Source organism: Zootoca vivipara, chromosome 12 (genome assembly GCF_963506605.1).
Source record: "Zootoca vivipara chromosome 12, rZooViv1.1, whole genome shotgun sequence".
Classification (NCBI taxonomy): domain Eukaryota; kingdom Metazoa; phylum Chordata; class Lepidosauria; order Squamata; family Lacertidae; genus Zootoca; species Zootoca vivipara.
The window spans coordinates 45,681,200-45,699,014 of record NC_083287.1 but is presented as its reverse complement, the minus strand read 5'-3'; the positions used below and the strand labels follow the sequence as shown (position 1 = coordinate 45,699,014).

The following is a 17,815-nucleotide window of genomic DNA, read 5'->3' as shown; positions in this document are numbered from 1 at the left end:
TTTTTAAAAATAAACATTTAATTACTGTCATCACACTGCCCCCTTCCACTTCCAAATGCTGTTCTTGGTACAATAAAATGAAGACTCTGTTATCATTTTTGCAGCATTTGTTTTTCAGTTTTGATGTGTCCAAAATATTTACTGGGCATGGGCATTGTCTTTGAATGCATCAGATATGCCTTTGATGCATTGAGTTCTGATGCAGATGAGCTGCATTTTTTAAAAAAGTTTGCTTGCATCCTTGATCCTTAGTACACTGTGATCCAGCTGCACATGTGTATAATCTCACTCACCTTGGGGCTTTAGAAAATAGCAGTGATATACAAGAAGTACTCTTGTAACATGCGAAGTAACCCTGACTGCCAGTTATTCTGTTCCAGGCCTCCATGTCTTGCGATCCAGCACAGCTCTCACAACTCTGTATGCAATTCTGTAGGACTTCCCAAAGACCAAATACAAAAATAAGGCATTTATTATTCCACCAAGGGTCCGTTTCTTTAAAAAATAGCTTTTACATAATGCGTGCAATACCAAAATCACATTCATGTGCAATACAGGGTGTCTCAAAGCCAAAGTTCCGTCCAAAAATTCCTTCCTTCAATAAAGAGAAAAGGATCTCTACAAGTATAAAGGTAAAGGTACCCCTGACCGTTAGGTCCAGTCGTGGACGATTCTGGGGTTGCGGTGCTCATCTCGCTCTATAGGCCGAGGGAGCCGGTGTTTGTCCGCAGACAGCTTCCGGGTCATGTGGCCAGCATGACTAGGCCGCTTCTGGCGAACCAGAGCAGCACACGGAAAAACCGTTTACCTTCCTGCCGGAGTGGTACCTCTTTATCTACTTGCACTTGACGTGCTTTCAAACTGCTAGGTTGGCTGGAGCTGGGACTGAACAACGGGAGCTCACCCCGTCACGGGGATTCGAACCGCCGACCTTCTGATTGGCAAGCCCTAGGCTCAGTGGTTTAGACCACAGCGCTACCTGCGTTGTATACTTTTTGCTAAAGGATAATCCACAGACCTGCAAAAAACAAACAAACACCAGTGCACATCCTCGGGAGTATTGCAGCTTTGCTGTCAATCACTCAAACAGCAGTGGCAGCCCCCCCCCCCCAGCTGTGTGAAATCCTAAGTGGGATGTCTTACTTTTATATTTGGTCTTTGGGAGGTTCTATATAATTGCATACAGAGTTGTGATCCAGCACATCATGAATGCCGCCCGCCAGCCGTGTCTGGTGAACCCACCTAGAGTTTAGTAAACCTGTTGTTTTGTGAGCTCTTGGCCTTTGACTGAAGGTTGACAGATACCTGCCAGACCATAGCAGATGACTGGAGGGCTAGGTTTAGCTTCATGGGTGACAAAGTTATATTTGCAACACACACACACACACACACACACACACACACACACACACACACACACTCTCAAAAGCACAACTACTCTGGATTACCAATAGAAAAGGTTAGTATCACAACAAGTTCTTCATCTGTTTTAAAAGTGCAGTCCCAGAACCACATAAACACTTGCCCTTATAGTCTACAGGTTTCTTTCCCCCTTGCACTGTGCAATTTTGTATTAAAACAACCCTACTTCTTTGAGGGGTAGATCTCTCCCTGCAATGGCAATGTTTATCAGTCAGCTTTTTGATCATGTTCCCCATTGTCTGCTAGCTAGTACACTGGCCCCACGAGCCTCCCCTTCTACACGTAAGGAAAATACTCTTACAAATATGCACCAGGTTTTCCGATTACAGTGGTACCTTGGTTTGCATACGTTTAGGATTACAAACACGTCAAACCTGGAAGTGTGTGTCCCGGTTTGCAACCTTTTTTTGGATTACAACCCATTTTTTTGGATTACGAACAAAAACATTTTTGGGAGGCCCCATCGGTGAAAGCGCGCTTTGAGTTACAACCTGTTTTGGTTTACAAACGGACCTCCGGAACAGATTATGGTTGTAAACCAAGGTACCACTGTACTGTAACTGTCACTCCCTAGGTGCTATTGTCCCCCACTTTTTTTTTTAATAACTGCATTTTTAAAATTTATGAAATGTGGAGACAAGTATCTGATAAAGCATTAACATCAAAGCACTTCCTGGATATTCTGAAGGGTTGACACTGATGCTGTACGTCACGTGATACAAGCATTTGCCCGGGGTTATTCAGTGAGCATGTCAATTCCCTCTGCTAATTCCAAACAGTGCCAGCGATTGGACCATTTTGGCTCTCTCCTTGCTTTGAGTGTGTATTTTCCTAATTAATTTTAACTGCTTGGGAAAGCTTTCAGGAGGCCAAAAAGGGGAAGAGGGGTAAATGGGTGTAGATAAAGCAGTCCATATAGTTGGCTTTAGGGGTGAATTTGTATAGTCAGGATGCTATCTGTAACAGTGTGCTTTCCCCATATCCATGTCTCAATTCATTTTAGTCCTATGTGCCTCAGATGGGTTCCAGTACAGAGACCATGTGTTTTTGTTTTGTTTTGTTTTTTATTTCGAAAGGCCTACAGTATGCAGCCTTTCTCCCGGACAACAGCAAAAATCAAGGTGAACAACTTTTGCACTATGTAGTCTTTGAATTTCCTTGTTATATTCTCTATTTCTGTTTTGCATTAAGGATAGTCTAGAATTGTTGCTTCTGCAAATACAAGTTGTTGTGTTAATAATGCTTATCATCCATGTTCCATGCAGTTCTGGCATTGGCCTGCACAATACAGGACTGTCGTTTAAAGTCTTCTTCTTCTTCTTCTTCTTCTTCTTCTTCTTCTTCTTCTTCTTCTTCTTCTTCTTCTTCTTCTTCTTCTTCTTCTTCTTCTTCTTCTTCTTCTTCTTCTTCTTCTTCTTCTTCTTCTTCTTCTTCTTCTTCTTCTTCTTCTTCTTCTTCTTCTTCTTCTTCCTAGGGAGCTGGAAGTGGTTACTCACATGTTTTGCCACAAGATGTGAAGTTGCAATGGTTTCCCTTTTATCAGTTGTTCTGGGAGTAGATGATGACATCTGGTGGCAGACGTTGCAAGTACAGAGTAGGACTTTCGTACTTTCTAGATCTGCCATTATTAGAACACTGGCGGCCAGATGTTAAAGTTATATAAATACCTCCTGTCTCATGCGAGGAAATCACATGGCAAACATCCATGTACATCCCTGGCTCCGCAAATGTTCCAACACATTTTCAGATGGTAGGCATTTAGAAACAAAAGAGATTGATATTTAAAAATAGTGATAGGATACACATGAAATCAGCAAGAGACATTTGCCAAAATTAGCCTTTTCGCATTAGGATGCATTTTTATCCTTGTAATTTTGCTACTGAATTGCTTTTTAAATTTATGTTTTAAAACCATTACCTTTAAAATTACCTTTTAAATTTTTAATTATTAGTTTTTAATTGGAGCTTTATATATTAGTGGTGCAGGCCCCTTGCTCCTACTCCATTGGCAGAAAGACTAGCCTCCTACCCAAGTTCATATTCCACCCCCTTTCTACATTCTTCAACATGGTTATGCAAATATATTTTTCTCTTGAATCTCCTTCTCATTTTATATCTCTCTTTATAAACATTTCTCCAAAACTAAGCTTTAAAAATTGGTGATGAAGATTGCTAAAGAAAATGCTTTCCTGCCCCCTTCAACCTGTATAATTACTCAATGTATCTGGATGTCACCCTAAACCATGGTTTGGCAGGAGGGTGAGAACAAGCTGCAGGTGAACCTTATGCTTGTGCACTGCACCTTCCCTTCTGCAACGAGGAGTTTGGAGACTTTTTTTGCTTCTGTTTTTGCTTAAACATATGTTGCCATCCAAACAGACAAAACAGTATATGAAGTCAGTTTGTTTCTTGCAAACCTTAGTTAATGTTAACCTCAGTGTGCCGGTTTGGATGACACAACAAACTGTGGTTAAGTGAAAACAGAAGCAAAAGCTTCGGAGCACCTTCTTGTGGTTGTACTGGATGAGGAGAGGGGAGCATATGAATCTGAGGCTCATTGCAGTTTGTTGCCGTCACACTAAAACATGGTTTAACATGACACCTGAACTGAGCTTTTGCCCTTGACTTGGTAATGTCTTTATGAAGGACACACTTGGGATATCCTTCAGTTTATATTTATTTAATGCTACTCAAGCATGTGGTAAAAAACAAACAGACAGCCACCTGTCATTTTAAGGCTCTATACCTGTGTATAATGCAACACTTCTGCTATGTTGGGTGGTGGATGTTATAAAGATGGTTCAATCCTAGTATGTCAGACAGCTAAGCAGAACAATCTCCTTTCGACCAAGGGTTTTATACTAGGGGTTTTTATACCAGGACACAAGATTGTGACCTGGGTCTCCTGGATCCCAAGTTGCTTCGAAGCTATGTGAAAAAGCCCTTAGGTGCAACACAGCAACAAGGCATTCTGTGCTCGAGTTAGTTACTAGTACTATATGAACTTTGCGTTAGCGATTTGGAAATCTGAAATTTTATCTCCTTGTTTTGTTTTGTTTATGTTAGCTAATTAATAGTAAGGGCCCAATTCAACCAGAAGTTCTTTTGCACAAGCCCTATTGAAATCCATGTGAGTTGAACAAGTCCTAGTAGTCCTATTGTGCAGCATTCTTTTATTTAAATGGGTGGTTAAGGCTATCAGTGGCTGCTAGTAGCCATGATAGCCACACTTTACCTCCACGGTCAGAGGCAATACGTCTCTGAATACCAGCTGCTCATAGTCACAAGTGAGGTGAGTAACGCTGCATTCAGGTGCTGCTTACAGGCTTCCCACAGGCAACTGGATGTCCATGAGTCTAGATCAGGCATCCCCAAACTGCGGCCCTCCAGATGTTTTGGCCTACAACTCCCATGATCCCTAGCTAACAGGACCAGTGGTTGGGGAAGATGGGAATTGTAGTCCAAAACATCTGGAGGACCGAAGTTTGGGGATGCCTGATCTAGATGGACCTTTGACCTGATCCAGTTAAGTTCTTTTTATGACCCTTGAAGAAAGACTTCCCAGTGGTGGATTGTGCCAAAACATTTTCTTTCCTGCTGATGAGTATTTGGGCAAACTTGTGCAAAGCAGAGGAAGGGGAATCCAGTGTGAGAAAGCTCATTCAGATTAACATCCATTTAGTCTTGGGTAAATAATACAGTATATCAAATGTAAAAATCAGGTGTGCTTTGTTTTCTTTCTGAAGCATTTTGATCTGTGCTATGAGTATAGCTCTAGTATAGTTCTAGGGAGGAGCTTCTAATATGAAAAGGCAACAGAAAGTAAAAGTCAACCCTTTTTATTTTATGGTACTGGTGTAGAATACATTGCACATGTCTTTCTGTTTTTAATATTGTAGTTTATAGTGAGTCTAAAGAAAAGATAAGAGGATTGGTGTTTTGTTTTTCTAAAGCAGGAAATGGCTGTGATTGTGCAAATTGCAACAACCACATGGGCTGCCCTCACAAATCATGCCTTTGTATGAGTGAAAGCCCTACATACACTCATCTGATCCGAATATGTTGTTAGGGTAAAAGAACACATCCAATCAATGGGCTGCACCCAACTAAGTCATACTCTGTGTAAACCCATTGAAATTGAAGGACTTAAGTTAGCAAAACTAAGTTAAGGCCAGTGATTTCAAGGGTCCTACTCTAACTTTTCCAGGCTCAAAACATTTGGATTTCTGTGGAATTTTCTTAATTTTCTACTTTGGTCGTGTTAAGGCACGATGCAGCCAGGAGCACCCAGTGTGCTCCATCCATGCACAATGCAGTTATTCTGGATTCTGAAAGATTATGGCCATTATATTTAAGGCAGTAAAAGAACTGACACTCCCTGAATTTGACAGGAATAAGTGCCAGTGAAAATTTCCCAACTGAGACAACCTTCTTATAATATGTAATATGTCTAGAGATACTGCTGGTGGGCGTGGAGGATGAGAATATTTCCTAGACTTGATACAGGCACATTAACTTCAAAGGCTGATGAGAGATAATTCATATTCACAGAATGAAATAACAAACGAAGGAATGAGATATTTCCTTTTTTTCACATAACAACATAACATAACACAACATAACATAACAATGTAACGTAACGTAATATTGTAGAGAAGTTAAAATTTAGGGAGACCAGGTGAAAAAGAGGACAAGTCTCCTGTAATAATAATTTATTATTATTATTATTTATACCCTGTCCATCTGGCTGGACTTCCCCAACCACTCTGGGTGGCTTACACTACATATAAAAACATAGTAAAACACCAAGCATAAAAAAAAAACCACTTCCTATACAGGGCTGCCTACAGATGTCTTCTAAAAGTTGTGTAGTTCTTTATCTCCTTGACATTTGATGGGAGGGTGCCACTGCTGAGAAGGCCCTCTGCCTAGTTCCCTGCAAATTGGCTTCTTGCAACGAGGGAACCGCCAGAGGGCCCTCGGTGCTGGACCTCAGTGTCCAGGCAGAATGATGGAGGTGGAGACGCTCCTTCAGGTATACTGGACCGAGGCCATTTAGGGCTTTAAAGGTCAGCACCAACACTTTGAATTGTGCTTGGAAACATAATGGGAGCCAGTGAAGGTCCTTTAGGACCGATGTTACATGGTCCCAGCGGCTGCTCCCAGTCACCAGTCTAGCTGCCACATTCTGTATTAGTTGTAGTTTCCTAGTCACCTTCATGGGTAGCCCCACGTATTGTGTGTTGCAGTAGTCCAAGCGGGAGATAACCAGGGCATGTACCACCCTGGCAAGACAGTCTAGGGGCAGGTAGGGTCGTACCTTTAATAGTTGTGTAGAAGCATGAATTTTAGCAGATATATACTGCCATGCAGTTGTTAAAGGTGCAGCAGCCCTGTTCTTTATTCACATGGCCTCCTATCTTAATTCATAATATAGACAAGTACATTACTGAAGTAGAGTTAGGAAGGAAAATGAGCTCAAATTTCACCACCCTAGGTGTTCCAAGATCTGAGTCACACACATGGGGGGGCCTCTTGCGGTGAGCTGGTTCACATGTCCCATTAAACCACATTAAAGTTTATTCTGAACCATGCCTTAAGGCAACTGAGCAGCATGTTGGCGTGCCCTGCTCAAACGTTTCTGAGATGCTCCTCCAGCCTTTGTTTCCTAATTGTGATTTGCTTGTGGGAAACGTACAATAAGCACCAATTTGCACATAACACGAATCCAGCCTCTGGTTCCCCCCCCCCCGCCCTGGTGCGGCAGGAGCAGAAGAGGAGCAAAATGCTCTTTCATATTGAACGATTGCTTATTTTAAAGGATGGTTTAAAGGGATGTGTGAACAAGCCCAGCATGTCTGCAAAACCAATAATCTTGTCGCCTCAAACAACAGCTTCAGTTGCTCCTGCAGTGGAGTTGCCCTTATCAGAGAAAACAGTTGGAAATTGCCACTAAAATATTTATTTATTTGTTATTTGTAGCATAAAGGCATTGGTCACAATCCAGGATGGCTGATTGTGCTGAGCTGAGGGATTTTTGTTTTTGTTTCCCCTCACAGTGCTCATAGCTAGGAACAGAAATCATGTGCACTTATTTATTATATTGAGTTCAGGTTCTTTCTTTCTTTTAAAAAAAGAAGGTATTGAAGAGCATTTGAACACATTTTACCCATTGGTTGCTTAATTCCTTCCCACTGACACCAATGGGGTTTCAAGAGTACTTCGCTTTGACTGGATTGTGGCTCATTCAGAGTTGATGAGAGGCAACTGTTACTCCCCCCCCCCCCGAATTGTATTGAATAGAATATTGCTGTACAGTGGTGCCTCGCTTAACGAATGCCCTGCTTAACAAAATTTCCGCTTAACGAAAGGATTTTTCGAGCGGAGGTTGCCTCGCTAGACGAATGCGTTTTAGCGAATCGCAGTTTCCCATAGGAATGCATTGAAATTCAATTAATGCGTTCCTATGGGCAAAAAAAATTCCAAAAAAATTCAATGCATTCCTATGGGATTTGCTAGACGAATTTTTCGCTATAAGAAAAGACCCGTGGAACGAATTAATTTCGTCTAGCGAGGCACCACTGTATTCTAAAGTTTGAAAAGATGCCTGTTTTGTTATGCTCTGCTTGTAGGTTCACATAAATTTCAAAACTTCATCCCCTTTGTGGATTTTAGGTGGACTTGTGCCAGGAGTGCCGAGCTCTTACATGGACCTCTGCTTTGACCCAGAATAGGTCAACTTCAACAGATCTTTCTGTTTTATCCTGAAGGCCTATTTCGGTTTTTTAAAAAAAAACCAATTTCAGTGAAGGAAATGAGAATTTATAAACTGCAACCTTTCAAATGAACCCAATCAGAGCAACAACAAACTACAAGGCAGCAGAATTTAGAAGGAGGAGAGAGATGGTTCGATCCATATAGCGCTAACCTCCAGCAAAAGATCTAGATTTGGCAATTATGTGTACTTCACATTTTAGTTAATTTTGAGCTTTCTCAGGCTTGGTTCACACTTAGGTGGAAGAAAGTCCTCTTCCAGCTGCATGGAATTTTGAGGAGAGGAGGGTGTCTACCTGAGTTCAGCTCAGTCTCACAGGACAGTATCGTCTTACATCAGGAGACTGAGGAGCCACTTCTCCTCTTATCCTACAGCAGCCTATCTTCCTCTGCGGCTCTGACTGTCTTTTGAAAACAGTGGCTTCTTTTGCCTAGTCAGGGGAGGTAAGCTATATAGAATAATTTGATGCTGTCGAAAGGAAGTCATAGCTGCTTAGACAAATTGGTGTGGGGTTGCAATAGCAACTTCTGTTCCTTTTACAGTGGTGCCTCGCAAGACGAATTTAATTTTTTCTGTGAGTCAATTCGTTTTGTGAAAAATCCGTCTTGCGATTCCTATAGGAATGCATTGGGGGAAAAAAAATATTATTTTGCCCATAGGAACGCATTAATTGAATTTCAATGCATTCCTATGGGAAACCGCAATTTGTCTAGCAGGGCATTCGTCTAACGAGGTACCACTGTACTTCCTTTCCAAGAATTCAGGTAAGGCGAATTTTCTTCCGAACTCTGCTTGAAAGGAGTTCCCTAAATTCCTCAACATCCCAGACAGCTGGAGGTGGATTCCAGTCCATGCTTTCAAGCATATAACAGCAGTATAAGATCATGGTTTTCGTGGCCTAATGCAGAGAGAGTACTTTCATTACCTTTGTTCAAGAAGAGAGAGGTCGTGTAGGGATTTTATAAAGCTTGCATTATTCAAGCTTGCATTATTAATTTCTTTTAGCAGGGCAGCTTTTCTGTATAGATGGGGACATTGCATATATATGTTGTGTTTGTGTTGCTAACCAGACACTCTCATAACAAGATTTCAAGCCTTTCTTGGAAGTTAAAACCTTAGCGTTCAGTCATCCAAACATTTGAGGGGGGGGATTAGTGTTTCGAGTTTAAAAAAAGAATTGAATAATCCATTAAAGAGGTATGGTACTTCAAAAAAAATATTTATAATGCCTAACTGTTACTAGACTTCAAGAAATGTGCTTTGCTCATGGCTGTTTCAGATACTGACAGAATGTTCTATCAAATTATTTTGTATTTTTTGTAGGACTGGGAGACAGAAACTCATGACTGGTATTGTTTTGAATGCCATTTGCCCGGAGAGGTGTTGATATGTGACCTGTGTTTTCGTGTATATCATTCCAAGTGTTTATCTGATGAGTTCAGGCTTAGAGACAGCAGTAGTCACTGGCAATGCCCAGTTTGCAGGGTGAGTACATCTGAGCTTTCATGTGCTGAATAGAGACTTGGTATTTGTTATTTCTAGTTTCAAGAAGATGTTTCTTGCTAGGAGAAAACGCCCTGTTTTGCCTACTGCAGGGATGGCAAACCTGTAGCTTTCTGGAATCTTTAACTGGGACCCTTCACTTTCAACAGACCCAGCCAACATGGTCAATAATCCGGGGGTGATGGGAGCTGTAGTCTACTAACACCCAGAATGTCACATGTTTCCCCCATCCCTGCCTAAACAATGCATATGTTAAGTGCAAATCCAGATTGTGGTCAAATCTGGATGTGCCTGGGCAAAATCTAGAAAAGCCTGCTGTCAGTGGGCATCTCTTGAGACAGACGTTAGAACAAATGTTTTGCTAGATTGGTCTGAAGCAAATCATGATGTGCCATAAGCTGGGATTCCAGAAATACCTCCTTAGTGAATCCTCAAATCAGTCTTGACAGACGTTTGTCCTGGTCAGGCAATCTGTCCCAAGTGTGGAAAGCTCCAGTCTATACAGAGGGAGCTCCACAGTCAGTTTCAATAACAGAGCTCCCTCCTCCAATTCAGTTCAACAGTGCTTGGAATCTGTGGGCACAGATCAGATACGCGTGTGTGTGTGCGCGCGCACACACACACACACACACCCCCCAACAGAGCCCACGCAGCCATTTTAACTTTTGCATTTGCCTCAATGTTTGGTACTTCCTACAGTTGCCCAAGCTATCCAGATATGTGTTAAGATTTGGGGGTTCTCTCATAACGCAGATGATGCAGATCAAATATAAAAAGAATATGTGCATATTTGCATAACTACTCCAGAAGGTTTGCATTATGCTGCAGCAAAATGCATATATATATTTTTCTTCTGAACTTTACTGATGTTTATAAATGCTACATAAAACTGGGTTGAGATCCACTGCAGTTTTTTTTATTCAGACATTATAGATTGAGCTATGTTACGGTTCCCTAGAATTTCTATAATGCAAGGGTCTTTTCAGTCCAAATCTCTGTTTTAGTATTTTTCTTTAAATCTCTCAAATACAAATACCAGAGTCTTTAAGCTTTTGGTTCTCCCTGCCCAGTAAGTCATAGTTTGGGGGCTGGGATGGCAGCGGGGAGAGATGGGAAATGAGAATTTCATATTTGCCAAGTTCAGTTGACGAGCCAGGTAGGCTTTTCTCCTCTGCTTTTCCCATTTAACTTCCCTATATATACGTGTATAGATACACATGCATACATGGAAGATGTGTTGAAAAGCACTGGGGCTGTGACTAAACGATCGTTGTAACTTGTATTGTTGGAAGTATCATCTTGTTTATAAGCAATAATGAGTCTGGTAGCAAAAGTAATAGAAGTTCAATATAATTTGGAGTCCATTGATAGAGGGCTAGGGTAAGCCATGTGCCCCATTTGGCCTCGGGAACAGGGAATGAATTTACTTCCGCCTCATTCCTCATTTAGTTCTTGGTTTCCTTCCTTACCAGAGAGAGCTCCTAACCCTTTGACCTTGTCTTCCCTCTGCCTTCCATTTGCTGCTTTCCAGCTATGCTTCCTGCTTCCTCCCTCCCTTGCCTTGCTCATGATGTGGTTATAGCGCTTCAAGAGGCCTCACTTTAGCCCAAGGAAACTGCCCACTTCCATATTTTTCTGCTGCCTCCTGTCCCACCCGCCCACTTCTTTGCTTTTACTCAAGTGACTGTAGGGTGGCTGGAGTCAAAAGAGGAGAGGGACCCTGTATAGTTATTTAGAAGGGAGAATTTCACCAAGCTACGCCTTCTACACAATTCATAGCAGTGCAGTAACCCATTCCCGTTTTTCAAATGGCTGCCCCAAGAAACATCTAATCCATATAGCTGCTGATCATCCTTATTGCCATTCCCAGCACTGTGCAGCAAGACAGATTTTTGCTTCCAACTTTGCTGCTATAGCCAAGCTTGTAGTTCAGCGCTGGGGACTGGGCACATATTCCTGGGTGTTATTGGCTCCTTAAATTACGCCCATCTTTTTTTCCTACATACTGTATCTTCAGGCAATTTCAGTATAATTTTAGGGGTGTATATTGTTCTCTGGAATTCATTGCCATCAGGCCACAAACACAGCCTTAAAGAAAATAAATGAAATGAAAAGAAAAACCCCACCTAGGTCCCTGCAAGAATTGTGACCCTGTACCATTTGGCAAAACAACTCCACGCAGCCTGTTCTGCTAGTCACTTGGCACTCTGCCTTAACACTGGCCAGTTGCATCTCTCAATGTTGGTGTCCCACTATGCACAGCAGTAGTGAAGCAACAAGCATATTATACAGAGCTTTACTTAATGGTGGCAAATACCAGTCGCTACTCAGCAGAGGAACAGCTGATGCAGAAAGATTTGAACACCACCACTGGTTTATTGGCACTGGAGTTTGCAGGTGTAGGTTTCAGTTTGCAGGTGGGGTGGGGTTTTTTGATACTCTCATGTTCGTTTGGTATGCTTAATTTTACGGGCGAGTGCATATTCTCCTGCAGACTGCAGTGCCGTCAGGCCACGAATGCACTTGTTTTGGAAAAAGCAACACTTGGTCTGCTTCACACCATTCTTGCTCTCCCTAGCAGGAAGCAGAGGCGGCTGGCTGTACTTGGGAGAGCAGCAGCTGAACGACCAAGTCAGCTTTCTGCATTTCCCCCATCATCTTGCACAAACGTTTCTTCTGAGTTTCTACTATTATGAGCAGCTGAACTCGAGATTCATAAAGTTAAAATCTCTCTACCCCTGCCTTTCTCTAATGCAGGGGTGGGGAACCTTTTTTGGCCCAGCAGGCCAACCCCGTGGGTTAACATTGACAGATGACCAGGGCCACTTGCCTATTAGTCATCTGACATGGTCCCGCCCACCTACCTGGACCATGAAGGTGATGGCGTGGGGTGCACCAGCGCATTCACTGCAGGGACCCCAACAGAACTTAACCCCCATCCCATCCCCCAGTGACATCACCTGTTGGGCAGGTTGGCATGGTTTGGGGAAAATAGCCCTGTGGGCCAATGTGGACCCCCTGCTGGATCCAAAGTACGCACCCATGCTGTAATGCAGGCACACCTTCAGCTAAGAAACAGGTGGTTCACTTGGGCACCAGGAAATAGGCAGTGGGTAATATCAGCTGGCTTGGCTCCTTCTGATGCACCTCGTTCCCCAACTTCCTTGGTGAAAAAGACTGTTTAAAGTGATGATGGCAGCAGAGCAGACCTTTGCATCCTAACTGGGTCGCCAGTTACTCCTTGGAAAACAGGAAGGGGGGGCAATTCAATGCATATTTGAGGGAGCTTAGTTCTCCCCCTCCTGCCAACCTACCAGTTCGAAAGCACGTCAAAATGCAAGTAGATAAATAGGAACCGCTACAGCGGGAAGGTAAACGGCGTTTCCATGTGCTGCTCTGGTTTGCCAGAAGTGGCTTTGTCATGCTGGCCACATGACCTGGAAGCTATACCCCGGCTCCCTCGGCCAATAATGCGAGATGAGCGCACAACCCCAGAGTCGGTCACGACTGGACCTAATGGTCAGGGGTCCCTTTACCTTTACCTAGTTCTCCCCCACCTGTGCTTTCCCTCAGAAGGTGTCTTTGAATCCCAAACCCTCAGTTTATATCAATATGACCCAGGCTGTGTTGTCCTTTTAATAATAGCTGTTCATCAGACGGCATACATGCAATACCCTAATGCAGCTTTAAGTAAGCATAGATGTGAACTGCTTGTCTCCATTCCTCTATGCTTGCGGTTATATATATATATATTAAAGTCAAAAGCCAAATAAGATTACCAAATTCTACAGGGGCAGTAAAGAGCATATGTGCTTTGAAAACAGTTTTATTTTTTCAGTCCCTTTGTGAATTGAGATTCAACAAGTTTTTACAGGGTAATGTTTGTATTTGTTAACAGCGTACATGAGCTACCCAGGCATTCTCCCATTCAGGAATTGTAAAAGTCCAGGCATGTCTAGAAGCACATCAAGCAGCTGCCATTCTTGAGTTCATATTTTAAAACTTATCCATTTTTTTTAATGTAGTGGTTGAGTGAAAGTCTGAAAATAATAGGCTCATAAAGGCTAGTAACAGATTACCATCATAATTAGTTTTTTTAAAAAAATATTTACAGTATGGTATTCCGTGACCAAATAAACAAGTTCACGCATACTGCAAAGACATGCACAAACAAACAAATGTGCAGGTTCCTGAAGAGGAGATCACAGGCACTTTCCTGCTCATCTGTTCTGCTGCTGCTGTACTACTGTCAACTAAATCACGGTTCCCTTAGTGTTAACATCTGAATGAGGGCTTGTAGATTATCTCACTGCAAGCAGACCATGAACTGAAGCCAATATTTGTTTATGGACTGGAGAAAGGAGCAAAGCAGCCGCCATATTCTCTTTCGGAACCTGCCCATTTGCTCATTCACGCTAAGCCATGATTTGGCTTAGTGTCCTGTGTGAACTGGGCCAATATGTGGAGCAATTTCTGGAATGCTTGACGCTGAATCAATTACAACATGCTCCAGCACACAGACATTGTCTCTGGTTCACCATGAATGTGGAATTGTCAAAAGTCAGTACTGAAAATATTTAATTGGCGTATGGACAGGGCCTTCCTTTGCTGGTGTGGCGGCAGAAGCTAAAACTGATAGCAAGACCTGTCTGAATATTGTCCTTTATAAAAACGTTGGGACTGTTGAACCTGGTGTGCAGATTGCTGCTGGCTAAAAACCACAGTCTAGGGCTTGCTGATCAGAAGGTCGGCGGTTCGAATCCCTGCAACGAGGTGAGCTCCCGTTGCTCGGTCCCAGCTCCTGCCCACATAGCAGTTTGAAAGCACATCAACGTGCAAGTAGATAAATAGGGACCGCTCCGGTGGGAAGGTAAACGGCGTTTCCGTGCGCTGCTCTGGTTCGCCAGAAGCAGCTTTGTCATGCTGGCCACATGACCCGGAAGCTGTCTGCGGACAAACGCTGGCTCCCTCGGCCTATAGAGCGAGATGAGTGCCGCAACCCCAGAGTCGGACACGACTGGACCTGATGGTCAGGGGCCCCTTTACCTTTACCTTTAATCTTAAAAACAGTTTGGCATTTGGGTTTCCCCTCCCATATTTCTAGACGAGTACCTTCCTGGACACATTTAAGCCAGATTGTTGAATCATTAAGGGCTGTGAGAAATGTTTATTCGTGTTACAGCTTTTTTTAGATAGTAGATCTGAAGAATTCATTTGTCCAATGTTATTCATTTGACAGACTTCGGATAATTCAATGTATGTCTGAAAAATGCTGTTGCTTTGGTCTTTGAAAAATATATGCAGCACATGTGCAGATTAAGCATATAGGGTCACTGATGCACTAGCCCGCAGGAGACAGTGCCAGAACATCCACAGGCAATTCTGTTTATGCCAGGGGCACCATGCCATTGGCTTTATAGTAAACGAACCCTACTCTAAAACAGTTTTGTTTTTCCAAGCATGCTGGCTGTGTAGATATTTCTCAAGAAGTGGTATGCCTCCTCCTAACTGGCTCTTAAATCCAAATCTGGCTGTCTTCCTTTGTCATTTTTTCACTGTAGTGTTTGAAAATGAATTTGGACATTCAGAGCCGGGGACAGGAAGCATAAATGTCCCGTGCTTCCTTTCCCTAGTACTGCTCCATAATATTTGAAACAGATCAAGAGGTACTATTGCAGGATCAATTTTTAGTTTGCTAAACCATGCTATTCTTAATGCCAATGGAATAACCTGAACTAACATACTTATTTTCAGCTATACTGACTGTTTTTGCTTAGAGAACAAGAACAGGGAGACTCAAAAGAGTATTGCTTGTCACCCCGCAAAAGTACCTCAATTCTTTTGCGTCCCTTAATGCGGTTTGAAGGAAAATACCAATATTTTTCTCAACTTTAAGGACAATATATTTTTTTTGTTGGGAAGCAAGGTGTTTCAAAATTAAATAAAGGTTGCTTTTCTGCAGGAGTATATCAGCACCCCACCACAAAATTAAACTTTCAAAGGGCTTTCCAATGTTTTATTTCAATTTTTCTATTTATTACAGTGCTGAAAGCAATAAACACATTTGTTTGCAGGAAAGTTTTTGTTTTTTAAACTGCACTCCTACAAAAAGGAAACACAGAAAGAACTTGAAGGAGTAACCTCTTTTTTTTTTTGCGTGATGTATGTGTGTTGTCACTTTTTGGGTGGTTTCCCCCCTCATGTATAAAATACATTATAAACAATCCAACCTTTTCATTTCCTCCTGCATAACTGCTAGCCCAGAACTCTCTATGATGGAATAGTTGAATAGTTAGCAAATTGTGCTTTAAATGTTTGAGACAGGTACTAAACAGGTGTCCTTGTGTTGTGCATTGCAAATTTCACTTACGCGATAAGACCAAAATTACTCAATTTCCAGGTATAGCAGCACATTGAATCTGGATAGCCATGTTGGCTTGAGTGGAAGTTTTCAAGAATAATGATTTTAAGGAATGCAGCCAATATACCAAACAGCTTGCATTCATTGGAAACCGACATAGGAAGTAGTGGTTAAGAAAGCTGCACTAAGAATTTAGAATAAAGCTGTTTGGGTTTCAGAGCACTCTTCTGGCACAATCCTCTGGTTTGATATTACTGTACAAGAGTGATTGTGAAGCTCTGATCTTCTGTAAAAGGAAGGAACAACTTTTCAGTTTCGTAATCTGGATTAGGTTCCATGGCATCTGAACTACAAGAGAGGGAAAAGGGGGGGGGGACACACCAAAAAGGCTACTATAAGTTTTTCGAAGTGGTTGACATATGTGACACAACGAGGATATCTGTGCAGGCAGGGTTTCCTAGTCTCACTCCTCATACACATGGAGTTTAGGTTCATATCCATGACTTGCAGCCCCCATGACTTAAACAAACAAACAAAAAAAGTGTTTTTCATCCAACAGCTTTTTGCTCCCCCAGTTAACAGGAATAGAATCATAGAGTTGGAAGGGATCCTGAGGATCATCTAGTCCAACCCCCTGCGATGCTGGAATCTCAACTAAAGCATCCATGACAGGTGGCCATGCAATCTCTGCTTGAAAACCTCCAAGGAAGCAGAGTGCACAGCATCCAGAAGAGAGTCCTGTTTTTATGGGGTTCAACTCACAGTTCTGCAGTTTCTTCTATAGGAAAGGAAAGGGACCCATTTCTACAGTTTCCAGACAGATAATCTAATCAGCCAGTCACATGCCTCCCTCTGCAGACAACAATTGAGGCCTAGGCAAAGGGCCGGGAGGGGCTAGGAAGGGAGCTAGCTCCCTTATCTCCCTCCCCATCTCTTGCAATCAGCTGCTGAGTGGGTTCCTTTCAGCTCATTCCCTCTTGTTTGCCTTTAGCTCTTTCTTTCTTTCTTTTTTATAAAAAAGCAAGCACGACCTGCCTTTACCCCCTGGGCAATTCGGCTCCAGGGACCACGCATTCGCTCCATAAGACGCACAGACATTTCCGCTTACTTTTTAGGAGGAAAAAAGTGCATCTTATGGAACGAAAAAAACGGTATCTAGATGCCATTGGGGTTTCTCACCAGCGTAGCATAGCACTTAGAGTGCTATAGCAGAACGTGAGAGACCTTGGTTTAAATATCAGTTCAGTCTTAGACTCTATAAAGGTGAAATCAAGAGAGACATTATCCTAGTTTCTCTTCCTTTAACTGTAAAACTAGAATTGGCAATTTAACCTCATAGGGAGGGATGTTTATAAGGGCAATTAAAGTAATTGTATTAAGCAGTTTGCACACTAAAATGCCAGTCCAAAGCAAGTTAACATAGACATAAATCCTGTAGGTTTCAGCAAATGCATCGACCCAGCGAACTTTGGGGCAAGTTAAGTGTGCTTAGGCATGGGATAACAGCCTAGGATGGTTATTGCATCATTTCACAGAAGCCATTAGATTCCTCACAATTAAAAAAAACGACAGCAACCCTCTTAGAGAGTCTTTCTTCGCTTTCTGGTTTTAAGAAATTAGAGGAGGGACAGACAGAATGTTCAGCGTCTTCTAAACCACCATCAGCCTCGCTCCATGCAGATTCTTGCCTAATCACAATCTGCAAGTGAATATTATTCTAGCTTGCTTGAGCTAACCTGCCACTCAGTGTTTTG

General features: G+C 42.4%; 1 protein-coding gene across 11 annotated transcripts in view; it reads left to right on the top strand.

Moving 5' to 3' along the window:
- The window catches only part of ZMYND11 (zinc finger MYND-type containing 11), a 97,876-nt gene that overhangs the window by 64,637 nt on the left and 15,424 nt on the right, over positions 1–17,815 (top strand). For 5 of the 11 annotated variants that reach the window (XM_060280902.1, XM_035130318.2, XM_060280901.1 and 2 more), the window contains 2 exons: positions 2,499–2,543; positions 9,521–9,682. The exons of 2 other annotated variants lie outside the window; for them this stretch is intronic. In XM_060280902.1, coding sequence (XP_060136885.1) covers positions 2,499–2,543; positions 9,521–9,682 — 207 coding nt within the window. The remainder of the gene's footprint in view (positions 1–2,498; positions 2,544–9,520; positions 9,683–17,815) is intronic. 4 more of the 11 variants (XM_035130319.2, XM_060280904.1, XM_035130317.2 and 1 more) reach the window with 2 other exon arrangements.